The 26,980-nt window shown below is 44.8% G+C and overlaps 2 protein-coding genes across 2 annotated transcripts in view; one reads left to right on the top strand and one right to left on the bottom strand.

The window, feature by feature from the left end:
• Positions 1 to 14,020, bottom strand: part of dcaf12 (DDB1 and CUL4 associated factor 12) — an 88,310-nt gene extending 74,290 nt beyond the window's left edge. Inside the window, exon 1 of the mRNA XM_072572779.1 lies at positions 13,674 to 14,020. Within this exon, the coding sequence (XP_072428880.1) occupies positions 13,674 to 13,730 (57 nt within the window). The 5' untranslated portion in view covers positions 13,731 to 14,020. The remainder of the gene's footprint in view (positions 1 to 13,673) is intronic.
• A 632-nt stretch (positions 14,021 to 14,652) lies between these two features.
• On the top strand, positions 14,653 to 25,957 carry LOC140479007 (endogenous retrovirus group PABLB member 1 Env polyprotein-like). Its single transcript, XM_072572768.1, has 2 exons — positions 14,653 to 14,803; positions 23,064 to 25,957. The coding sequence occupies exon 2, from the start codon at positions 24,036 to 24,038 to the stop codon at positions 25,080 to 25,082; it is 1,047 nt and encodes a 348-aa protein (XP_072428869.1). The 5' UTR covers positions 14,653 to 14,803; positions 23,064 to 24,035; the 3' UTR covers positions 25,083 to 25,957.
• Positions 25,958 to 26,980: the final 1,023 nt, after the last annotated feature.

The raw sequence follows: 26,980 nt of genomic DNA, 5'->3' as shown, positions 1-26,980 counted from the left end.
TTTAGACTTCACTGGCCCCATTCAAATTGCAAATTCAAAGAATGTTGATCTCTACCAAAGTTGCCACTTTGCTGTTCTAGATTTTTGAAATAAGTTTCCTGACAGCTTTTACATTAGCCAAGTATTAATTTGTTAAAGGAAAATAACTTTTGAATGGGGTCCCGAGGGTTTGATTTTAGGACCATTGATTGTTATTCACAATTGAGTGAATTGTTTAGACAGTACAATTTAGTTTATGGATTGTATAAAACTAGATAATGTCATAGTGAACAGAGTAACGGACTTCAAGAATTCAAAGAGAGGTGAAATAGGCAGACACAATTCAGTGTAGTTAAATGAGTGACTGTCTTCATACTGATAATCACCTTGGCAAGGAAGGAATGAGAGGGGAACTTCAAAAATACTTTCAGGCAGCTAACATTGTCTCGAGTTTCTCCATTCAAAGGTAAAGCATGCCTTTGGACCAATGCCCACCCTTCCATAACCTGATCCAACAGATTCAATCAGCTCCCCTGTCATGAGCATGAAAAGTAAAGCAGCTAACAGTGAAGAGGAGGTATGATGCTTTTTGTTAGAGGCCTTCCTACTGACATTAAACCACGTGAGCTTTACCTAGTCTTTTGTTCATTTAAGGGATATGAAGATCACTGATCCAGCTGACATCACAACAGCCAGCTGGCTTTGTTATGTTTAACAGCAGGGCAGAAGCAGCAAAGAATGCTGTACTCACCTAGCTTGCTGCTGCAGCAGCACTGCACGCTCAGATGGGCTGATATCCTCCATCTGAAGCATCTTTGCAAGGACAGAAGTCTCGCCAGCTATGTTAAGTATTTAACTGCCTTTACCCAAGAATTCAGATTTCTCCGTGGAGTGATGCAGAAAGACAGACTGAATTTTGTTTTCTTTTTGGACTTTACTAAAGGAGACTTTGAAGAACTGCCTTGTTTCCACTCTACTTGGAAGGGACAGAGTAGTGACCAAGGACTGTGGATTTAAGAACTTTACTGGTGAACTTCTTCCCATGTGGGAGGATCCTAGAAATTCTATTTACTGTAACGGACTCAATCTTTTTTGTTATAATGATTATATGCTGCGTGTCAATAACTTGCTTAAATACTAGCTGTCTCTGACAGCTAGTATAAAAGCTGGTAGTGCCATCTAGATGGTTATCTTGAAATTCTAAAAGGAAGGGATAAGAGGTATGAGCAGGTAGGGAAAGAGTTAAGTTTTGGGTTGTGTAGCAAAGGCTCAGCTAGCATAACTTTGACTAGATAAGAACTTGCAGTAAACAATGAGATCCTGGAGGCAAGGGTAGTGGGTTAACAAAGTGAAAAGCATCCATTATGTAATGCCAGTTGACAAGGTGAGAAACATCCATTGTATAATGCCAGAGTCCCAATGCACAACCTACAGTCTTTGTCACGGGTAGGGCAGACAATAGTTTGGAGATTAAGAAGATGGGATGCCATGATTGCTATGCACTCTTTCTCTGTCAATGCTTGACTTCAGCTTGCTGATGGCAATGAGACTCTAAACTTTCCCTTGAACTCGAGCAGTCTTGGGCCATGGTGTTGATGGGGATATTACACACTTCCAAGGAAGGTTTAAGGGTGCCCTCTGCCTTCCTAGGGCTCACATGTCATGTCAAAGCTCCAAGCACACCATTTGTTCCAGAAGTCTTGGTTCAGGCATGCAGCCTACGTGGCTGATTTAACAGAGCTGATCAAGCATGGTTAATGTTCCGAATCTTGTAATGATGACCTGAATAAGAACACTGACTTTGACGCACCTTTATAGGATCTTGTTGATATAGCACTGGTGGTATCATGCCATGTTTTGAGCGCCTATTCTATACATAGTCGACGACCCTGAGCCATATTAAAGTCATAGAGATGTACAGCACGGAAACATCAGCTATTGACAATGGCTTCAAGCTCAACCTCAGACAGTACATAAGCGAAAGCCCTGTTTATGAATAGTATTTCAATGACAGTGGATGTTGGGATTTGCCTTGTAGGTGGAGGTCAACAGATTCCCATTTGTTCCACAGATCAGCTCCACTCCTTTTGAGGGCTAGAAGGAGCATTATAGCAACAAAGAATGGGAAGAGCAATGGGTGCAATGGCACAGTTTTTCTTGATCCCAGACTGAATGCGGAAAACAGCTTGCAGGTCATCATGAGCCAAGTCGGGGATGGAAGATAGATCTACATTCATGATGCAAGATAAATATAAGGATACAGGGAACAACTTCCCTGTTATCTCAGAATATTACCATAGGATATTTATTATTTATCTAAGACAGGATGGGGTACATCTTGTGTCACCTTACACTTTTCACACTAGTGAAACCTGTCAATTGAGATTTGTACTTTTAATTTTTTTTAAAAATCAGTTCTAGGATATGGGCATCACTAACTTATTCAACATCCACATGCATTCATCCGCACTGTTATCAGGCTTATGAATGGACCTCTCACATTAGAATTAATCTTTCTCTGCACCTTTTCTGTAGCCGTAACACTATATTCCACATTCTATTATCCTGATGTACTTAAATAAGATGTGATATGTCAAGTTAGCACGCAAAACAATATTTTCTCCTGTGTGTTGGTACATGTGACAATAATAAAACAAATTAAATCATTCCTAATTGCTCTCAATGTAGTAACAGTGTATACACCTTTGTGTATCACTGTAGTCTATGTAGATTAGCTACAACTGTTAGAAAGGAAGTTCTGGGCTTTGACCTATCAATGAGGAAATGGTGATTCAGTTCCAAGGCAGGATGTGATAAGACTTGGGAGTGGTATTACCAGAGATTTGGTGAGATTCATCCTTTTAGGTGGCAGAAGTCACAGATTTGGAAGATGCTGCCAAAGAAGGTTGGCCAATTTGTTGCTATGCATCTTGTAGATGATGTGCACTGCACCAACTTTGAACTGGTGGAAAAGGGAGGGAATATTTAAGGTGGAAATAGGGTGCTGCGTTGGCCCAAATAGTTTCAAGTTTCTCAAGTCAATCAGGGAAATGGAGAAAATTCCAAATGTACCTTATAGATGTGGATAGACTTCAGAAATCAAAAAGGTAGTTATTTGGTATAGAATACCTAAGCTTTGATCTATTTGTACAGTCACTGTATTGGTGGGACTGGTCTCATTAAGGTTCTCATCAATTGCTCCAAAATTGAGATGGTGGATAAATTCTAAATAGCAATGTCAGTGAATACCATGAGACAGTGTTTAGCCTTTCTCTCCTGGCTGCGTCATTGCTTATTCCTTAAATACATGTGTCTTTCAGAGAAGGAAATCTGTCACCCTCACCTGGTCTGACCTACATGTGACAACAGAGCCACAGCAATCCAGTTGACCCTCACATGCTCTCTGAAATACCGAACAAGTCATTCAGTTGTATCAATCACTGCCATATTTCGACAAAAAATGAAACCTGGTGGATTGTCTGGCATCAGCCTTGGCACCAGAAATGACAACAGTAAAAACAGCCCTGTCAACCCTGTAAAGTTCTCCTTACTAACATCTGGGGGCTAGTGCCAAAATTGGGAGCGCTGTCTCACAGACAAGTCAAGCAACCTGATACGTAATTCTGTGAGTATGACTATCTTATAGAAAACATCCCAGACACCATGATCATCAATCTGGATAAGTCTTCTCCCAGCAGAGGTAGCAGCAGTGGTATATAGTCAGGAAGGAGTTGCCCAAGGAGTCCTCAGCATTGACTCCATGAGGTCTCATAGCTTTAAGCTAAACATGGGCAAGAAAACCTCCTGATTACCAGGTACCATCCCCCATCAGCTGATGAATCAGTGCTTCTCCATGCAGAACAACAATTGGAGGAAGTACCAAGGGTGGCAAGGTGCAGAGTGCACCCTGGGTGAGGGATTTCAACATCCACCTTGAAGAGTTACTCAGCAGCTACTAATAGACCTGATCGCGTCTTAGAGACCATTGACCAGAAACTCAACTGGACAACCATATAAATACAGCAGCTAGAATAGTTGGTCAGAGGCTAGGAATACCACAGCAAGTAACTCACACCCTGACTCTCCAAAATCTGTCTATCATCTATAAGACAAGTCAGCGGTGTGAAATACTCCCTACCAGACTGGATGTGTGCAGCTCCAACAACACTAAAGAAGTTATCATCCAGAATGAAGCAGCCCACTTAACTGACACCACATCCACAAGCAATCTCTGGAACTATGCAGAGGCCTATAGAAAACTCCTAAGAGGGTGACTTCTCCTTTACAGTTTCTAACTTCAGCTCATGGTGCATCAGTAGACAAGTCCTCAAACGTCCTTGCCACTATAATACTGTCCTTGACTAACAATACCATCCCCACCCCGACCCTTTAACCACCTTCCCTGTTCTTACTCAAACATCAACACCCCGGAAGCTGCAACAACCATTCCTGTCCCTTCTCTATCGATGTCTCTGAAATGGCCACCACATCGAAGTCCCAGGTACCAACTCATGTGCAAGTTCACCCAATTTATTCCAGATGCTCCTGGCATTGAAGAAGACACCCTTCAGACCACCTTTGTGCTTGCTGGTGCACTCTTGCAACCTTGAAACCTTATTTCTGACCTCACTACTCTCAATCTCCTGGACAGTGAAGCTACAGTTTAGGTTCCCATTCCCCTGCTGAACTATTTTGAACCCTCTTGAAGAGCAATAGCAAATCCCCCCCATAATGGTACTCCTCTGGTTCAGGTATAGACGATCCAGTTTGTAGCAGTCCCACCTACCCCCAGAATGAGCACCAATTATCCAGGTATCCGAATCCCACCCTCCTACACCATCCCTGCAACCATGTGCTCAACTCCTCTTTCTCCCTATTCCTCACCTCACTAGTACATGGCACAGGGAAGAAACCAGAGATAACAACTGTTTGTTCTAGCTCAATTTCCACCCTAGCTCCCTGAATTTCTGCCTTAAGTGCCCATCCCTTTTGCTACCTTTAAAGCAGTCTGAGCTGAGATGTCAACTTCTGTTATGAAAACTTCAAAATAATTTTGAGAATATAATTTAAAAGATGTTCTTGGATTTAGGTATTAAAAAATGGAAACCAGCAAATCCATTCTACAAGATGAAATAGTTAACAATCTAGGTTTGTTCAATATATCATTGTATCAGTGTAAGCTTTTGTTTTAAATTTTGTGTCTTATGGTCCTGCTTCACAACCACCTAGTGAAGAAGCAGCACTTCGAAAGCTAGTGCTTCCAAATAAACCTGTTGAACTATAACCTGGTGTTGTGTGATTTTCAACTTCAGTTTTGGTTACCTTGTTATAGGAAGGATATTATTAAACTGTAGAGAGTACAGAAGAAATTTACAAGGATGTTACACAGAACATAGAACAGTACAGCATAGTACAGACCCTTCATCCCCGAATGTCGTGCCAAACATTTATCTTAATCCAAGATCAATCAAACTTACACATCCCTCAATTTACTGCAGCCCATGTGCTTGTCCAGCAGTCGCTTTAACGTCCCTAATATCTCTGACTCTACTACCACTGCTGGCAGAGCATTCCACACAACCACCACTCCCTGCATAAAGAACCTACCTCTGAATCTCCCCTGTACCTTCCCCCAATCACCTTAAAATTATGACCCCTTATGACAGCCATTTCTGCCCTGGGGAAAAGTCTCTGGCTACCTACTCTATGTCTCTCATTATCTTTTACAACTCTATAAAGTCATCTCTCTAGTGTGAAAGATCCGAGCTCACAACCTTTCTGCATAAGACAAGCCCTCCAATCCAGGCAACATTCTGGTAAATCTCCTCTGCACCCTCTCTAAAGCATCCATATCCCTCCTATAATGAGGCGACCAGAACTGCACACAATATTCCAAGTGTGGTTTAACTAGGGCTTTCCTCGAGCTGCAGCAAAACCTTGCAGCTCTTAAACTCAATCTTCCTGTTTAATGAAATACACCTTAATGACAGTATCAACTTCGGTAGCAACTTTGCAGGATCTACATATGTGGACTCCAATATCCCACTGTTCCTCCACACTGCCAAGAATTTTATCTTTAAACCAGTATTCAGCATTAAAATTCAATCTTCCAATATGAACCACTTCTCATTTATCCAGGTTGAACTCCATCTGCCACTTCAGTCCAGCTCTGCATCCTGCCAATGCCTTGTTTTAGCCTGCAATAGCCATCAACACTATCTAGATTCTGAATTAGTGGTGCTGGAAGAGCACAGCAGTTCAGGCAGCATCCAAGTAGCTTCAAAATCGATGTTTCAGGCAAAAGCCCTTCATCAGGAATAAAGGCAGTGAGCCTGAAGCGTGGAGAGATAAGCTAGAGGAGGGTGAGGGTGGGAAAAAGTAGCATAGAGTACAATGGGTGAGTGGGGTAGGGGATGAAGGTGATAGGTCAAGGAGGAGAGGGTGGAGTGGATAGGTGGAAAAGAAGATAGGCAGGTAGGACAAGTCCGGACAAGTCAAGGGGACAGCTACTGAGCTGGAAGTTTAGAACCAGGGTGAGGTGGGGGAAGGGGAAATAAGGAAACTATTGAAGTCTACATTGATGCCCTGGGGTTGAAGTGTACCGAGGTGGAAGATGAGGCGTTCTTCCTCCAGGCGTCTGGTGGTGAGGGAGCGGCGGCGGTGAAGGAGGCCCAGGTCCTCCATGTCCTTGGCAGAGTGGGAGGGGGAGTTGAAATGTTGGGCCACGGGGCGGTGTGGCCGATTGGTGCGGGTGTCCTGGAGATGTTCCCTAAAGCGCTCTGCTAGGAGGCTCCCAGTCTCCCCAACGTAGAGGAGACTGCATCGGGAGCAACGGATACAATAAATTATATTAGTGGATGTGCAGGTAAAACTTTGATGGATGTGGAAGGCTCCTTTAGGGCTTTGGATAGAGGTGAGGGAGGTGGTGTGGGTGCAGGTTTTACAGTTCCTGCGGTGGCAGGGGAAAGTGCCAGGATTGGAGGGTGGGTTGTTTGGGGGCGTGGACCTGACCAGGTAGTCGCAGAGGGAACGGTCTTTGCGGAAGGCGGAAAGGGGTGGGGAGGGAAATATATCCCTGGTAGTGGGGTCTGTTTTGAGGTGGCGGAAATGTCGGCGGATGATTTGGTTTATGCGAAGGTTGGTAGGGTGGAAGGTGAGCACCAGGGGCATTCTGTCCTTGTTACGGTTGGAGGGGTGGGGTCTGAGGCGGAGGTGCGGGATGCGGACGAGATGCGTTGGAGGGCATCTTTAACCATGTGGGAAGGGAAATTGCGGTCTCGAAAGAAGGAGGCCATCTGGTGTGTTCTGTGGTGGAACTGGTCCTCCTGGGAGCATATCCGGTAGAGGCGGAAGAATTGGGAATACGGGATGGCATTTTTGCAAGAGGTAGGGTGGGAAGAGGTGTAGTCCAGGTAGCTGTGGGAGCCGGTGGGTTTGTAAAAAAATGTCAGTGTCAAGTTGGTCGTCATTAATGGAGATGGACAGATCCAGGAAGGGGAGGGAGGTGTCAGAGATGGTCCAGGTAAGTTTAAGACCAGGGTGGAATGTGTTGGTGAAGTTGATGAATTGCTCAACGAGGTGGCGCCAATGCAGTCATCAATGTAGCGGAGGAAGAGGTGGGGAGTGGTGCTGGTGTAATTACGGAAGTTTAACAGCTCTACATAGCCAACAAAGAGACAGGCATATCTGGGGCCCATACGTGTGCTCATGGCTACCCCTTTGGTCTGGAGTAAGTGGGAAGATTCAAAGGAGAAATTGTTAAGGGTGAGGACCAGTTCGGCCAAACGAAAGAGTGTCGGTGGAAGGGTACTGTTAGGGACGTCTGGAGAAGAAAAAACGGAGGGCTTGGAGGCCCTGGTCATGGCGGATGGAGGTGTAGAGGGATTGGATATCCATGGTGAACATGAGGCGTTGAGGGCCAGGGAAAGAGAATGACGACCAACTTGACACTGACATTTTTTTACAAACCCACTGACTCCCACAGCTACCTGGATTACACCTCTTCCTACCCTACCTCTTGCAAAAATGCCATCCCGTATTCCCAATTCTTCCGCCTCTGCCGGATATGCTCCCAGGAGGACCAGTTCCACCACAGAACACACCAGATGGCCTCCTTCTTTAGAGACCGCAATTTCCCTTCCCACGTGGTTAAAGATGCCCTCCAACGCATCTCGTCCATATCCTGCACCTCCGCCCTCATACCCCACCCCTCCAACCGTAACAAGGACAGAATGCCCCTGGTACTCACCTTCCACCCTACCAACCTTCGCATAAACCAAATCATCCGCCGACATTTCTGCCACCTCCAAACAGACCCCACTACCAGGGATATATTTCCCTTCCCACCCCTTTCCGCCTTCCACAAAGACCATTTCCTCCGCGACTACCTGGTCAAGTCCATGCCCCAAACAACCCACCCTCCAATCCTGGCACTTTCTCCTGCCACCGCAGGAACTGCAAAACCTGCGCCCACACCTCCTCCCTCACCTCTATCCAAGGCCCTAAAGGAGCCTTCCACATCCATCAAAGTTTTACTTGCACATCCACTAATATCATTTATTGTATCCGTTGCTCCCGATGCGGTCTCCTCTACACTGGGGAGACTGGGCGCCTCCTAGCAGAGTGCTTTAGGGAACATCTCCGGGACACCCGCACCAATCGGCCACACCGCCCCGTGGCCCAACATTTCAACTCCCCCTCCCACTCTGCCGAGGACATGGAGGTCCTGGGCCTCCTTCACCGCCGCCGCTCCCTCACCACCAGACACCTGGAGGAAGAATGCCTCATTTTCCGCCTCGGAACACTTCAACCCCAGGGCATCAATGTAGACTTCAACAGTTTCCTCATTTCCCCTTCCCCCTCCTCACCCTAGTTCTAAACTTCCAGCTCAGTGACTGTCCCCTTGACTTGTCTGGGCTTGTCCTACCTGCTTATCTTCTTTTCCACCTATCCACTCCACCCTCTCCTCCTTGACCTATCACCTTCATCCCCTCCCCCACTCACCCATTGTACTCTATGCTACTCTCTCCCCACCCCCACCCTCCTCTAGCTTATCTCTCCACGCTTCAGGCTCACTGCCTTTATTCCTGAGGAAGGACTTTTGCCAGAAACGTCGATTTTGAAGCTACTTGGATGCTGCCTGAACTTCTGTGCTCTTCCAGCACCACTAATCCAGAATCTGGTTTCCAGCATCTGCAGTCAGTGTTGATCAACGAGGTAAAAACAATCAAGAACGCCGCCAACCTGTGTGTCATCGGCAAACTTACTAACCCTCCACTTCCACTTCTTCATCCAAGTCATTTATAAAAACTATAAAGAGCAGAGGCCCAAGAATAGATCCCCATGGGACACCACTGGTCACCGACCTCCAGATGGAATACTTTCGATCCACTACCACTTGCTGTCTTCTTTCAGCCAGCTCATTCTGTATCCAGATGGCCAAAATTCCCTGTATCCCATACCTCCTACCTTTCTGAATGAGCCTATCGTGCAGAACCTACACCACATCCACTGCTCGACCCTCGTCAATTTGTCTCGTCACATCCTCAAAGAACTCAATAAGGCTTGTGAGACATGACCTGCCCCTCTCAAGGCATGCTGACTATTGTTAATCAAACTATGTTTTTTCAAATAGTCATAAATCCTGACTCTCAATCTTACCACAGACGTAAGACTGACTGATTTGTAATTCCGAGGAATTTCCCTATTCCCTTTCTTGAGCAGAGAAACAAACATTCACCTCCCTCCAATCACCCAGTACTTCCTCCCATGGAGAGTGAGGGTACAAAGATCATCACCAGAGGTGCAGCAATCTCATTCTTCACTTCTCGTAGTAACCTTGGATATGTCTGGTCCAGTGCAGGGTCTTAACTATCCTGATGCTTCCCAGAATTTCCAGCACATCCATTTCCTTAATATCAATCGGTTCAAGCCTATTAACCTGGTTCACGGTGTTCTCACTATCAACAAGGTGCCCCTCTCTCGTGAATACTGAAGCAAAAAAAGTGATTTAGGGCCTCCCGTTCCTCTTCAAACTCCAGGCAGAAGCTCCCTCCACTATCCCTGATTACCCCTACCCTCCTCTGATCATTCTCTTTTTCCTCACGTACGCGTGGAACGCGTTTGGGTTTTCCCTAAAACTTCCCACCAAGGCTTTTCCGAGTCCCCTCCTAGTTCTCCTCACTCCACTTTTGAGTTCTTTCCGAGCTACCCTGTAATCCTCTAAAGCTGTGCCAGATCTTTACTGCCTCAACCTGAAGTAAGTTTTCTTTTTCCTTCTGACAAGAAGTTCCTCTGCTCTTGTTATCCAACACTCCTTCACCTTACCATTCCTTGCCTGCCTCAGTGGAACAAGGTTATCCAACACTCGCAACAAGTGCTCCTTAAACAGCCTCCACATTTCTGATCTGCAGGTCAGGCAGCATCTGAGGAGCAGGAAAGGAGCTGGAGCCCTTCATCAGGAATGAGGCTGGAGGCCTTGGGGGTGGGGAGAAAGTAGCTGAGAGCACAATAGGTGGATGGAGGTGGAAGTAAAGGTGATAGGTCAGAGAGGAGGGTGGAGTGGATAGGTGCGAAGGAAGATTAACAGGTGGGACAGGTCATGAGGGCAGTGAGAAGCTGGAAGGTAGCCCCCCTGGTGTTCACCTTCCACCCTACCAACCTTTGCATAAACCAAATCATCGAAGACATTTCCGTCACCTCCAAATGGACCCCACCATCAGGGATATATTTCCCTCCCTACCCCTTTCCGCCTTCCTCAAAGACCATTCCCTCCGTGACTGCCTGGTCAGGTCCAGGCCTCCCAACATCCCACCCTCCCATCCTGGCACCTTCCCCTGCCACCACAGGAATTGCAAAACCTGCACCCATACCTCCTCCCTCACCTCCATCCAAGGCCCCAAAGGAGCCTTCCACATCCATCCAAGTTTTACCTGCACATCCACCAATATCATTTATTGTATCTGTTGCTCCCGATGCAGTCTCCTCTACATTGGGGAGACTGGACGCCTCGCACAGAGCTCTTTAGGGAACTCTCTGGGATACCCACACAAATCAACCACACCGCTCTATGGTCCAACATTTCAATTCCCCCTCCCACTCAGCCGAGGACATGGAAGTCCTGGGCCTCCTTCATCACCACTCCCTCACCAGCTGATGCCTGGAGGAAGAATGCCTCATCTTCCACCTCGGAACACTTCAACTCCAGGGCATCAATGTGGACTTCACCAGTTTCCTCATTTCCCCTTTCCCCTCCTCACCCTAGTTCCAAACTTCCAGCTCAGCATTGTCCCCATGACGTGTCCTACCTACCTATCTTTCTTTCCACCTATCCACTCCATCCTCCTCTCTGAGCTATCACCTTCATCCCCAACCCCATTCACCCACTGTACTCTGTTACTTTCTGTCCACCCCCACCCTCCTCTCATTTATCTCTCCACCCTTAAGGCTCTCTGCCTGTATTCCTGATGAAGGGCTTTTGCCAGAAACGTCAATTTTACTGCTCCTTGGATGCTACCTGAACTGCTGTGCTTTTCCAGCATCACTAATCTAGAATCTGGTTTCCAGCATCTGCAGTCCTTGTTTTTACCAGGTTGGAATTGGGGTAAGGTGGCGGGGGGAGGAATGAGGAAACTGGCAAGGTCCACATTGATGCTCTGGCATTGAAGGGTCCCAAGGCAGAAGATAAGGCGTTCTTCCTCCAGACGCCGGGTGGTGAGGGAATGGCGATGGAGGAGTGCCAGGACCTGCATGTCCGTGGCAGTGGGAAGGGGAGTTGAAATGTTTGGCCACAGGGTGGTGGGGTTGATTGGTGCTGTTGTCCCAGAGATGTTCGCTAAAACGTTCTGCAAGAAGGCGTCCAGTCTCCCCAATGCAGAGGCGACTGCATCGGGAGCAATGGATACAATAAATGACATGTGGAAGTGCAGGTGAAACTTTGATGCATGTGGAAAGCTGCTTTGGGGTCTTAGATGGGGGGGGGGGGGGGGGGGGGGGGGGGGGGGGGGGGGAGAGAAGAAGAGGTGAGAGCGCAGGTTTTGCAATTTCTGCGGTGGCAGGGGAAAGTACCAGGAGAGGAGGGTGGCTTGTTAGGGGGTGTGTACCTGACCAGGTAGTCGCGGAGGGAACTGTCTTTGCGGAAAGCATATAGAGATAGGAAGGGACTTTGCAGAAAGCTGTTAGGGGTAGGGAGGGACTTTGCATTTAGTCTTTTTCCAGGGTTGGGGAATTGAGGAGTAGTGAGCATCAGTTTAAAGTTAGAAGGGGAAAAAATAAAAGAGAAAACCTGAGGGGTTATTACATACAGGGTAGTATGGGTACGGAATGAGCTGCCAGCGGGAGTGGTTGGGGCAGGTACATTAACATTTAAAAGGCATTTGGATAAATACATGGAGAGGAAAGGATTAGAGGGATATCAGCCAAGTGCAGGGAAATGGGGTTAGCGTGTACGGACACTTTGGTCGACATGGACCAGTTTGGGTCAAAGGGCCTTTCGCTGTGCTGTAGGATTCTATGACGCTAAATATATATTAAACTAATTTTAAATCTAATACAGTTAGTACATAATGGAAATATATGTCACATTCTCAGGACTATGACATCATAATGGCAAAATGACTTCACTAAGCAATCTCAACTGACTTTTGAACTATAAAAATGTATAACGTTTTGTTCAAAGCCAAGAAAAACATTTCAGATCATGTACATTTGAACCAGTGAGTTGACGGACTGCACACCACTCAGTCTTTTCCAAAACCAAGACTACATGAAAATGTACTTCCAGCAACACTAATAGAAACAAGAATATTCCATCAACATACAAAAACAATCATTTGATACCAAATGGACAATGAGATGACATTACAACACTTTGACACTCACCAGTTTTGTTATTGTTTTGGAAATATTGCATGGTAACAATTTTTTCATTTTAAACTGCACAGTTAATAGTTTACATAACTTAGTCTCTTACAGACTAATCACATCATCACCTGAAACCTGGACGCAAGTGAAACTGCCAAACTTAATTGAGAGAAGCTCAATATTAAAATTTGAAGATTCATATTCCAGTTAGGTAATAAATACACAATTAATTTAAAATAAAACCCACAGTCCAGATATCTTCAAACAGATTACAAACTAAAGTGAGAAATTAAGTTCAATCCTTTCTAAAATACAAAGCAATATAGATAAAGGGATTTAGGAGCTGCAGTAGACCATTCAGCCCTTTGAGCTTGCTGCAATACTCTAAGATTAGAGCGGACTGCCCTCCCAATTCTACTTTCTGGGCTATCCGCCATAGCCTGGACAAGTTTGTTAAACAAAAATATATCTTGTGCAATTTCAATTACAACCTGTTGGACTATAACCGGTGTTGTGAGATTTTTAACTTTGTACACCCCAGTCCAACACCGGCATCTCCAAATCAATATTGAATTTTAATGTTAATATATTTTATAAATTCCAGCCTGGAGTGTTTCCGGGGTCGAGAAATCCACACACTAAAGATCCTCCAAAGAAGAAAAAGTGTTAAGTAATCCATTCCGATTGCAATCACCAACGCGGGAAGTACAAAAAAAAATCAGAGCAGTAAAGGTTGGCGGGACTGAATTGAGGGGCGTTGCAGCAAATCACTAGTGTCCAGCCTGGACCCCTACAGCTCGTTTGCAATAAAGTTTTTTTAAAAAGCGGCCTACCTGCTCCGGCTCTAGTTCCGCAGCCTTTCTCTTTCTGCTAACTATTTTTCTGGCCATGATGTGGGAGGGAAAGTCTTTGAATCCACATGGACATAGAGTTAATACTAATCAGAGATTTAATGGACAGGTCCCGGAGAGTGGGCAGTGAAGATAAAGGATTATTTAACTGCTTTTTTTAAGGGCACCTCTTTGGTATTTGGTGTCGTGATTATTTGGAATTTATGATTACCGAAAGCCGTTTGCACGTCGGCGTTATGTTATAAAACAAATTCCTGCCGACGCTGCGCTCGCGCGCACTCAGAGCGAGCGAGCGAACGTTATTGACACACTTCCGTCCCACCCTAACAACGCCCGCCCAATATACTTCCGTTCCAGTAATGCCCAACGGACACCGTTCAATTCGGTTCCGCTCCGGAATCGTTGTCCGATGACTTCCGTTCCGTTCCGTTCTTACAGAGCTCGCCCGATACACTTCCGGTCTGTTCCACCAGTGTGTATTGAATACAGTTCCGTTCCAATCCGGAAATGGCTTTCCAACAGACTTTGTTACTTTCCATAGCTTTCTCCACAAGTTTGACCGACCAACAAAAATGATAGTTTATTTCTCTTGATCCCCCACCCACTTGCATAAAGTGTATTATATTGCTATCTTTTCTCAGATCTGATGAAGGATCTGAAAACGTTAGTTTCTCTCCATCATATGCCTGTCTGCTGAGTAGATCTAAAACCAAACGGAATTTGCCCTTCTCAACTAGAATGTTATTACCACTGCCCATTAGACTATGCTGCAGAGGTATCTTGTTGGCAGGGCAGAATCATGTCTGCAGAAGAATGCAGTTGGGTTCATTAGAACGGACTTTTATTAATTAATCCATTATCAATGAAGTTAGTCACATCCTGGTTGCTTCCCGGCAGCAGGGACAACGGTGTCACCTGATTGGTTACGGTGCACCTACAGCAAAGCACGAGTACAGGAACTTCACATCAAAGCATAGGACTGAGGAGCAGGAATGGGCTATTCAAGCCTGCTCTGATATTCTAGACAAAAAACACAGACCGTTTATTTTAAAATCTGTAGCAGGGAAAATATTCAATTTTTTTTATTAAAGAAATTACTGCAGGGAGCTGAGGTAAGTTCAAGCTAATCAGCCAGAGTCAACATGGTTTTGTGAAAGGGTTAATGTTTAACCAGGCTATTGGAATTCTTTGTGTTTCTAACGAGCTGTGGATAAAAGAGATGTACTTGAATTTTCAGAAGACATTTGATAAAATGCCATATCATAGGTTATTGTGAAAAATAAAAGCTCGTAATTTCAGACAAGAGGAATGTAACATTGGTATTCTTAGCAGGACTCCCCACTTGTGATTTGCTGCAACGCCCCTCATCAATTCAGTCCCGCCAACCTTTACTGCTCTGTTTTTTTTTACTTCCCGTGATTGCATTTGGAATGGATTACTTAACACTTTTTCTTCTCTGGAGGATGTTTAGTGTGTGGGTTTCTCGTTCCCGGAAACACTCCAGGCTGGAATTTATAAAATATATTAACATTAAAATTCAATAATGATTTGGAGATGCCAGTGTTGGACTGGGGTGTACAAAGTTAAAAATGGTGTGGGATATAGGTAAAGTAGTGTTACTTCTGCAATCATAATTACTATGCAAGCCAAATGCACTCACACCAGTGTATAATTGTTTCAACCAAGAGCTGAGTGAACAAGAATGAAAACTATGTGGAGGAAAAATATAATTGTTTAATTATAAATGACCTGGAGGAAGGGTTAGAAGGTTGGGTGAGCAAGTTTGCGGATGATACGAAAGTCGGAGGAGTTGTAGACAGTGAGGAAGGATATGGCAGGTTACAGTGGGATATAGAGAAGCTGCAGAGCTGGGCAGAAAGGTGGCAAATGGAGTTCAATGTAGCTAAGTGTGAAGTGATTCACTTTGGTAAGAGTAATAAAAAGATGGATTACTGGGCTAATGGTAGACTACTTGGTAGTGTGGAAGAGCAGAGGGATCTTGGTGTCCATGTACACAGATCTCTGAAAGTTGCCACCCAGGTAAATAGTGCAGTGAAGAAGGCATATGGCGTACTGGCTTTTATTGGTAGAGGAATTGAGTTCCGGAGTCCCGAGGTCATGCTGCAGTTGTATAAGACTCTGGTGCGGCCGCATCTGGAATATTGTGTGCAGTTTTGGTCGCCATTCTATAGGAAGGATGTGGAGGCACTGGAACGGGTGCAGAGGAAGTTTACCAGGATGGTAGGTATGGTATGGTAGGAAAATCCTATGAGGAAAGGCTGAGGCACTTGGGGTTGTTTTCATTGGAGAAAAGAAGGTTTAGGGGTGATTTGATAGAGGTGTACAAGATGATTAGGGGGTTAGATAGGGTTGACAGTGAGAACCTTTTTCCACGTATGGAGTCAGCTATTACAAGGGGGCATAGCTTTAAATTAAGGGGGGGTAGATATAGGACTGATGTTAGGGGTAGGTTCTTCACTCAGCGAGTCGTAAGTTCATGGAATGCCCTGCCAGTAGCAGTAGTGGACTCTCCCTCTTTATGGGTATTTAAGCGGGCATTGGATAGGTATATGGAGGATAGTGGGTTAGTGTAGGTTAGGTGGGCTTTGATCGGCGCAACATCGAGGGCTGAAGGGCCTGTACTGCGCTGTATTATTCTATGTTCTATGTTCTATGTTTTTGTAGTAGCTAAAATGTGCATACAAGAATGAAACGTGCCTGCAAACAATGGTAGATGTTACAGACAAACAGAAAGGTGCTGTGAGGATGTAGGTTAAACCAGATATGCTTGTACAAGCAGTAGTTATAAGCATCTGTTTCCCACTTTTGCAAAAACATAAAAACAAACCCCAATTAAAAGGTCATAAGGATCAATATGGTTGGGGAAGGGGAGGAAATGTCACAGGTGGGGGAAGTAGATAATAGTGAAGAAGGATATACCTAACAATGGACCACAGCAGGATATGGTGAAATGGCCGAGTAAAACTTGTACTTTGTTATGTACAAGGCTGGATAAGGCAAGAGATAATCAATAGTAATGGGCACCGGGTTGGGAGTAGTGAATCCTATAAAAGATATGTACTTGCTAAACTCTGTGTGCCCTATCCCAGGCACCACGCTTGCAAGCGTATAATAAACATACTGATTGCTTCAGATCTTGTCTCGGACTGAAATTATTGAAGTGAGTGAGCTTTGTTTCTCACAATTGGGGGCTCATCCAGGATGTTCTTCCATCGCGGGGGGGGGGGAAGTGGCTGGTCCTGGACACTGGGAAGATGTGTCCCTTTCCCAATTGAGGAGTGGTCTCATGTCCCAATTTGGTCCGCTCCCTTGGGCGGCTGGTACGAATCCCACAAGAGAGATATCTGAATTAGACAGTGAAAGGAGGTTGATAGAAAATACTGCGAAAAGGGGCCAGGCAACTCTGTGCACAGACCAAGGTAAGAAAACTGACTTTTAAGTATTGCCTTGGTGGCCAGGAAAAGGGGTATTTAATTGCTGAAGGACTGGCGAGGTCCCTGAGAAATAGGGGTAGGTTCAGTAACTGTCACGGAGTAAAGGAAGAAAAAGTCCCTGGTAACATTCCACCTGAAAGTCTGTTGGGGAGGATGTTGTGGGAATGGACAAGTAATACTTGTACAAGGGCAAAAGATAAAAAGAAAATGATTAAATATTGTTGTTTAGTATGGACCAAAGAACCAATCCTTCGCCCGGCTGTCTTCTGGCCAAAGTATGGTTCGGACGAGGATTGGGTCTGTCAGTATTTAGATTTGTATGTGAATAAAAAACAACCTTTTAGTCAAGACGAGGCGGAATATGCGTCCTGTTGGAAGGGCAGTTTGGGAATGATGGTAGTAAAGACAAAGGATTCCCCCTCTATCCCACCCAATCTCTAGGATCCTCTTGGCTGCTTGCTGCCCCCGTACCATAAAATCAGATTAGGTGAAAATATGGGAGGAGGAGAGAGAGACAGACAGGGACAGGGAACGGATGACCTACAAGAGGAGGACGAAGGGGCAGTGGACGGGGATGTTGTTGTTCCCGACCCTCAATCCTCAACAAAAGAAAGGGAAGATAAAGTAGGTGTAGAGGAGGCCTCCGGAGTATCTAAACCAAAGCCTAAGGGGGAAAAGCAAAAATAAAAAAAGGGGAAGAATATAAAGACTTATCCCCTTCTGGAGGTACAAATAGGGGACAAAGAGATTGGGTTTGTAAGTGACCCCCTCACCAGTGGGGAGGTCAGAACATTTAAAAAGGAGATGAAGGTCCTGGTTGAGGATCTGGTAGGGTTGTCTGAACAAATTGATCAATTTTTGGGGCCCAGTCTATGTACGTGGACTGAGTTAATGTCTATTTTGAATATACTATTTACTGGGGAAGAAAGGGGACTTATACGGGGAACATCCCATTGGAGATGGGGATGCTGGACAGGGAGAGACGAAGTTTCCCCTCAGAGACCCCCAGTGGGAAAATCAAAACCCAGAGCATAGAGAAGAAATGAGGGAATTGAAAGACCTGATTCTAAAAGGAATAAGAGAGGCAGTTCTGAAATCGCCAAATTTAACTAAAGCCTTTGAAGTTAGACAGGAGAAAGATGAGACTCCCTCAGCTTTCTTGCAAAGATTAAGAGACTAAATGCGGAAATACTCTGGAATGAACCCTGAGGACCCAGTGGCACAGGGTCTTTTGAAAGTACATTTTGTGACAAAGGCCTGGCCAGACATACAGAGAAAGATACAGAAGATAGAAGGGTGGAGTGAAAAGCCATTAGATGAATTGTTAAGAGAGGCACAGAAAGTGTTTGTAAAGAGAGAGGATGAGAGACAAAAACAGAAGGTGAAAATGATGGTAGCTACGGTTGATGAGGTAGTTAAAAGAATGGAACCAATAGTGAGCAACCGGAGCAACGGGTGGCAGCATGTAGGACAGAGAGGAAGGGGGAGAGGGAGAGGACAAGGGGGAGTGTTTGATAGAGGGTTCGGGCGACAGGCAGAGATGGAAGTCTCAACAGGCAGGATGCTATTATTGCGGAAAGATAGGGCATTTTATGCAGGAGTGTCCTGATCTACAAAGGGAAGAAAGGGCAATTCCACTTATGAATTTTGATGAAGAATAGGGGTGTCAGGGGTTTCTGCCCCTGGGGACCCACCAGGAACCCTTGATAAACCTGAAGGTGGGACCCTGTAGGGAAGAGGTAGTCTTCCTCGTAGATATGGGGGCAGCAACCAAAGAAAGTAGGAGTGTCAACACGGTCAATTACTGGTTCCGGGGTAAAAGGGGAAGGATTTACTGTTCCAGTATTTGAACCTATGATGATAGAAGGTCCTAAGGATACAGTCTCAGGGGAACTGTAGTATATTGTACATCCCTTATATAGGAAGTAACTTACTTGGGAGAGATTTAATTATTCTCTTAGGAATGGAGAATGGAATTCAGGAAAAAGAATTAGTTGTATAAATGGCAATGTTGACAGAGGATGTGGAGAGAGAGGTAGACCCTATTGTATGGGCTCGAGGAGGGAATCGTGGAAAAATACAGATCCCTCCCTTCGAAATAAGTTTAAATAGGAAAGGGGACGTTGTCTGTGAGCAACAAAAGTCCATTTCCATAGAAGGTAAACGAGGACTGCAGCCAGTAATTGAGGGACTGATTAGAGATGGACTGTTGGAGCCATGTATGTCTCCTTATAATACCCAAATCCTACAAGTACGGAAATCCGATGGAACTTATCGACTGGTGCAGGATTTGAGAACATTGAATCAAATAGTACAGATCAGGCACCCAGTGGTGCCTAATCCCTATACGTTATTAAGTAAGATCCCTCATGACCACAAATGGTTTAGTGTGATAGATTTAAAGGATGCCTTTTGGGCTTGTCCCTTGGTGGAGGAAAGTAGGAATTTGTTTGCCTTTGAGTGGGAAGATCCCAAGACAGGACGGAAACAGCAATACTGGTGGACCATGCTCCCCAGGGGTTTACAGAATCCCCGAATTTATTTGGACATATATTAGAACAAATATTGGAGAAATTTAGCAGCCCCAAGGGAACTATCCTATTGCAGTATGTAGACGACCTCTTAGTAACAGGAAAAAGAAGAGAAAGTGTAGTAGAAGCCACTAACAAATTATTGAATTTCCTGGGTCAGCAGGGACTGCGAGTATCTAAAAACAAACTACAAAAAGTGGAGTGAGAAGTGAAATACTTGGGACATTAAGTTAGTGAGGGAAAGTGAAAGATAAGCCCAGAACGGATAGAGGGAATACGGATAGAGGGATAGTGGGGATGCCGCTGCCTAGCACTAAACGGGAGTTACGTAAATTTTTGGGTCTAACGGGATATTGCAGATTGTGGATTGATTCTTATGCTCAAAAGACTAAGAAATTATATCTCAAACTATTAGAGGAGGAACCAAAGTGTCTAAGTTGGGATGATGAGGAAAAAGAACTAGTTGAGGAACTCAAAAGAGATCTGATCCATGCCCCTGTGTTAGCCTTACCTTCTCGAGATAAACCTTTCCACCTCTGCTACCATGGATAAGGGAGCGGCTTTGGGAGTATTAACCCAGAGGTGGGGAGGAATGAAACAGCTTTCAAAGCTATTGGATCTAGTATCCCATGGCTGCCACTGCACTGATGGTGGAGGAAAGCAGAAAGCTTACATTTGGGGGAGCCCTAATAGTAAGCATTCCACACCAAGTGAGAACGATCCGAAACCAAAAAGCTGGATGATGGTTGACAGACTCGCGGATTCTGAAATATGAGGTAATATTAATAGAAAAGGATGATCCAGTGTTGGTCACGGACAATTGTTTAAATCCAGCTGCCTTTCTTTGGAAAGGGGAAAGAGAATCTCCTCAGAATCCAGAGCATGACTGCCTTGACATTATAGAATACCAAACTAAGGTCCGCATAGACCTGAGAGATGCTCTGCTTCATGCAGGGGCCCGACTTTTTATAGACTGATCATCCCGGGTGACTGAAGGGAAAAGACATAATGGGTATGCAGTCGTAAACGGGATGAAAGGTAGTGTGGTAGAGGCAGGAAGGTTGCCAAATCGGTGGTCAGCTCAGACCTGCGAACTCTATGCATTGGAGAGAGCCCTTAGCGTGTTAGAAAATAAAGAGGAACAGTATAGACTGACTGTAATTATGCATTTGGTGTTGTGCACACTTTCTGCAAGATACGACAGGAAAGAGGACTGAACAATAGCCAGGGGAAGGAATTAGCATATGAGGAGTTGATTAAACGGGTCTTGGAGTCCCTATTACTCCCCCCGAGAAATAGCGGTGGTGCATGTAAATGGTCATCAGAAAATAAATGAACCAGAAGTTAGGGGGAATAGATTAGCCGATGAAGTGGCTAAGAAAGTAGCCCTGAACCCACAAGAAGTGGTGATTCATTCCCTAATACCTACTGTCCCAGATCCTTGGGAAGCTCCTTTATTTACTGAAAGAGAGGAAAAAGAATTGAGAGATTTCGGGGCTGCAAAAACAGCAGACAGGCATTGGATGTTACCTGATGGAAGGGAAATGTTAAACAAAATGATGATGCGAGAAATTATGGCTGTCCTACACCAAGGCAGCCATTGGGGAGTACTGAAGGGCTTTTGCCTGAAACGTCGATTTTCCTGCTCCTCAGATGCTGCCTGAACTGCTGTGCTCTTCCAGCACCACTAATCCAAAATCTGGTTTCCAGCATCTGCAGTCATTGTTTTTACCCATTGGGGAGTACAAGCAATGTGTGATTTAGTTCTTAGGGAATATGGATGTAAAGGAATATCTACAATTGCTAAACAAATATGTGAGGGATGTATAATATGCAGAAAGGTAAATAAGAAAGTTTTGAGAAAGCAGACCCCGGAAGGAAGAGAACCTTCCAGAGTATACAAGTAGATTATACTGAACTACCCAGAGTAGGAAGACTAAAATATATGCTGGTTATAGTAGATCATCTATCTGGTTGGGTTGAGGCATACCCCCTAGCTACTGCCACTGCGAGTGGGGTGTCTAATATTAGAGCACATAATTCCCCGATATGGGCTAGTGAACCATGATTTCGACCAAGGAACTCATTTTACCTCTAAAGTGTTACGGGGGTAATGAAAGGGTTGGGAATTTCCTGGGAGTTCCATATTCCTTGGCACCTGCCATCATCAGGAAGGGTTGAGAGAATGAACCAAACACTCAAACAACAGCTCTCTAAATTGATAATAGAAACCAGACTCCCTTGGACCAAATGTTTACCTATAGGATGTGTCAGGTTACAGCGGGATATAGATAAGCTGCAGAGCTGGGCAGAAAGGTGGCAAATGGAGTTCAATGTGGGTAAGTGTGAGGTGATTCACTTTGGTATGAGTAACAAAAAGATGGGGTACTGGGCTTATGGTCGGATACTTGGTAGTGTGGATGAGCAGAGGGATCTTGGTGTCCATGTACACAGATCTCTGAAAGTTGCCACGCAGGTAAATAGTGCAGTGAAGAAGGCATATGGCGTACTGGCTTTTATTGGTAGAGGAATTGAGTTCCGGAGTCAATAGACAATAGACAATAGATGCAGGAGTAGGCCATTCTGCCCTTCGAGCCTGCACCGCCATTCAATATGATCATGGCTGATCATTCCCAATCAGTATCCTGTTCTGAGGTCATGTTGCAGTTGTATAAGACTGGTGCGGCCGCATCTGGAGTATTGTGTGCAGTTTTGGTCGCCATACTATAGGAAGGATGTGGAGGCACTGGAACGGGTGCAGAGGAGGTTTACCAGGATGTTGCCTGGTATGGTAGGAAGATCGTATGAGGAAAGGCTGAGGCACTTGGGGCTGTTTTCATTGGAGAAAAGAAGGTTTAGGGGTGACTTGATAGAGGTGTACAAGATGATTAGGGGTTTTGATAGGGTTGACCATGAGAACCTTTTTCCACGTATGGAGTCAGCTATTACGAGGGGGCATAGCTTTAAATTAAGGGGTGGTAGGTATAGTTCACATGTTAGGGGTAGATTCTTTACTCAGTGAGTCGTGAGTTCATGGAATGCCCTGCCAGTAGCAGTGGTGGACTCTCCCTCTTTATGGGCATTTAAGCGGGCATTGGATAGGCATATGGAGGATAGTAGGCTAGTGTAGGTTAGGTGGGCTTGGATCGGCGCAACATCGAGGGCCAAAGGGCCTGTACTGCGCTGTATTGTTCTATGAACTCTATTCTATGAGCTCTCTTATGAGTACGAACAGCCCCAAGGAAAGATTTTGGACTATCCCCCTATGAAATCTTATTTGGATTACATTATCTGGGAACGAATAGAGAATTGCCAATTCCCGAAACTAAAGACTTGTTCTTAAAGAAGTATATACTGGGCTTGTCCTCCTGTTTGTCTTTCCTCAGGAAACAGGGTTTATTGGCACAGACTCCACCCCTTGAATTCACCGTTCATCCCATCCGGTCGGGAGATTGGGTCTTAGTAAAGTCATGGACAGAGACTAAATCGCAGCCGGACTGGGAAGGGCCGTATCAGGCTCTTTTGACTACTGAAACGGCAATAAGGACGACGGAGAAAGGCTGAACTCACTACACTCGGATCAAAGGGCCAGTGGAATCTCCAGTTGAGGAAGAAGTCTGGACAACCGAATCAACGCAAAAACCACTGAAACTCAGGCTAAAGAGACTTTGAGTAACTGATTATACAGTGGCGACGCGAGCGCGGGATTACTTCTGTCGGATTGTATATTAAGTCTTTTTGTGCTTCAGCATGATTTTTAGAATGCTGGGGATGTTTAGAGTTATGATGCTAGCCCTCTTAGTATTGGGATTTTGTCAAATATCATTTTCATATGTATTATTAACGGATCCTGAGTCTGATAATCCACAAGTAATAGACGCTGATGTAAACAGCTTAGTAAATTGTGGGGATGTAGATAATCAGAGACAGGACCACAGCTCAGACCTTAAGTCCTATGGGGATGGCCTTGGGGATGGTACTTGGTTTAATGGTCTTGTCACAGCACACCGGGGCCCCTTATGACTAGCTCTCAATTGTCCCGATAAAAAGTGTAACCCAATATACTTAACGATAAAGAAAACCACATGGCACGAAGCAATTCTTGGGGGGAGAACACCTATGAGATATAATTAAATGAAACATTTGCGATAGAAATGAAAGCAAACAGGAATGATTTCTCAGGCTGTTGTTTTCGAATTAGCGTAGGAAAGGGAAAACGAGCAGAACTACTGGATAATAAGGTACAACCTTTCACCCCCTCCCGGTGACCTTAAAGTAGTAAAAATTATAGAGGTAAAGAACTTAAAACAGACCATTGAAATAGAAACTGGATATGGGGATGCAAATGCCTGGGTTGAATGGGTAAAGTATACTGTAAAAAGTCTGAATTAGGGCAATTGCTATGCATGTGCCTCCGGTCGGCCAGTGTCCCAGGTGGTTTCCTTTCCACTCGGGTGGAAGCGAGACAGGAAGGGCATGAGATGTATGAGATGTATCAGGATGAGACTGCATGGAATGATAGGAACTGTACCTCCCTATCTCTGATGTTCCCTCCCTCGGAGAAGAAAGATTCAAAAGCCCCCCCCTATGTTTTCAGCCGCAGTCAGAAATCCACGTCGTGTGTGCGAAGACGAGTTACAAATCAGTCTAGAGATTTGGGGGAGCTGAAATTATGTACAGAGATTAAGGATGTCACCGAAACGGACAAGGGAGGGAACTACTCAGCATTAAAGGTTCCCCAAGCAGATCTGTGGTGGTACTGTGGAGGCAAAATACTGAGACCCACTCTCCCTCCGGATTGGAGAGGGATGTGTGCAATTGTACAATTGGCAATTCCATTTACCCGGGCATTTGAGAAGGAAAAGATAGTAGGGAAAAAGGGAAGGAGTAAGAGATCACTGTTAGACACTTCTTTCGATGACAGGATTTATCTCGATTCTGTAGGAGTCCCTAAGGGGGTACCTGATGAGTTCAAGGCTCGTAACCAGATTACAGCAGGCTTTGAGTCAGCTCTCTTCTGGTGGGTAACAATTAATAAAAATGTAGATTGGATAAATTACACTTTCTATAATCAACAGCGATTTATAAATTATACAAGAGATGCGGTTAAAGGAATATCAGACCAGCTTGATGCGACAAGTAGGATGGCTTGGGAAAACAGAATGGCCCTTGATATGATTTTAGTGGAAAAAGGATGTGTGTGTGTGATGTTAGGAGGAAGCTGTTGTACCTTTATTCCTAATAACACTGCGCCTGATGGTTCAATTACTCGGGCCTTAAGGGGATTGACTACCTTTGTAGAGGAACTGGCTGAGAATTCAGGAGTAGACACATCTCTCACGGGATGGCTTGAATCATGGTTTGGAAATGGAAGGGGATGGTGGTTTCTATCCCTATTTCCCTGATAGTAGTAGTTGGGGTATTGGTAGCCATTGGCTGTTGCTTCATACCCTGTATATGAAGACTCACCCAAAGACTGATTGAGACAGCCTTAATGAAACAGATGCCCCTGAAAGGGAATCAGGCAGAGGAACTTTATCAATTAAATAATGAGGGGATGAGTGAGACCAAGATGGATGAAATCTCCGGAATGATGCTTGCAAATTTTGGGGGCAATGCTTAAAAGAAAAATGCAGAAGATAACAAATGGTAATTAAAGAAAAAGGGGGAAATTGTGGGATATAGGTAAAGTAGTGTTACTTCTGCAATCATAATTACTTATGCAAGGTAAATGCACTCACACCAGTGTATAATTTTTCAACCAAGAGCTGAGTCAACAAGAATGAAAACTATGTGGAGGAAATATATAATTGTTTTTGTATTAGCTAAAATGTGCATACAAGAATGAAACGTGCCTGCAAACAATGGTAGATGTTACAGACAAATACATAAGGTGCTGTGAGGATGTAGGTTAAGCCAGATATGCTTGTACAAGCAGTAGTTATAAGCATCTGTTTCCCACTTTTGCAAAAACACAAAAACAAACCCCAATTAAAAGGTCATAAGGATCAATATGGTTGGGGAAGGGGAGGAAATGTCACAGGTGGGGGAAGTAGATAATAGTGAAGAAGGATATACCTAACAATGGACCACAGCAGGATGTGGTGAAATGGCCGAGTAAATCTTGTACTTTGTTATGTACAAGGCTGGATAAGGCAAGAGATAATCAATAGTAATGGGCACCGGGTTGGGAGTAGTGAATCCTATAAAAGATATGTACTTGCTAAACTCTGTGTGCCCTATTCCAGGCACCACGCTTGCAAGCGTATAATAAACATACTGATTGCTTCAGATCTTGTCTCGGACTGAAATTATTGAAGTGAGTGAGCTTTGTTTCTCACAATGGTAAGGTCCGAGGGAATGTTGGTGAACAAAGAGACCTTGGAGTGCAGGTTCATATCTCCTTGAAAGTGGAGTCGCAGGTAGATAGGATAGTGAAGAAGGCGTTTGGTATGCTTTCCTTTATCGGTCAGAGTATTGAGTACAGGAGTTGGGAGGTCATGTTGCAGCTGTACAGGACATTGGTTAGGCCACTGTTGGAATATTGTATGCAATTCTGGTCTCCTTCCTATCAGAAAGATGTTGTGAAACTTGAAAGGGTTCAGAAAAGATTTACAAGGATGTTGCCAGGGTTGGAAGATTTGAGCTACAGGGAGAGGCTGAACAGGCTGGGGCTGTTTTCCCTGGAGCGTCAGAGGCTGAGGGGTGACCTTATAGAGGTTTACAAAATTATGATGGGCATGGATAGTCTTTTCCCTGAAGTCGGGGAGTCCCGAACTAGAGGACATAAGTTTAAGGTGAGAGGGGAAAGATATAAAAGAGACCTATGGTACGTGTATGGAATCAGCTGCCAGAGGAGGTGGTGGAGGCTGGTACAATTGCAACATTTAAGAGGTATTTGGATGTGTATACGAAGAGGAAGGGTTTGGAAGAATATGGGATGGGTGCTGGCAGGTGGGACTAGATTGGGTCGGATATCTGGTTGGCATGGACAGGTTGGACCGAAGGGTCTGTTTCTGTGCTGTACATCTCTATAACTCTATGACAAGCCAAACAAAGACACACACAAGAATTCCTAGAAGGATGGCATTCCAACCGGAATTCTATAAACAAACACGTCGAGTTAGACCCCATCTACCACCCCCTGAGAAAAGGAACAGGAAAGTGATTTCACCACAAGAAATGACATCATCAACCCAAAGAAACCCAAACATATAAATAGAAAGCAGGAAATTTCAGCAGTGCTTTGCCTGAGGCCCACTGAAGATGTTACCTAGTAGAGTGACGAAACATCTAGAAATGA

Source organism: Chiloscyllium punctatum, chromosome 1, assembly GCF_047496795.1.
Source record: "Chiloscyllium punctatum isolate Juve2018m chromosome 1, sChiPun1.3, whole genome shotgun sequence".
Taxonomy (NCBI): Eukaryota; Metazoa; Chordata; class Chondrichthyes; order Orectolobiformes; family Hemiscylliidae; genus Chiloscyllium; species Chiloscyllium punctatum.
This window is presented reverse-complemented; position numbering and strand designations above follow the sequence as displayed.

Bases quoted from the DNA above. Each gene is read 5' to 3' on its own strand.
- LOC140479007 (XM_072572768.1), top strand. From the start codon at position 24,036: ATGGGTAAAGTATACTGTAAAAAGTCTGAATTAGGGCAATTGCTATGC.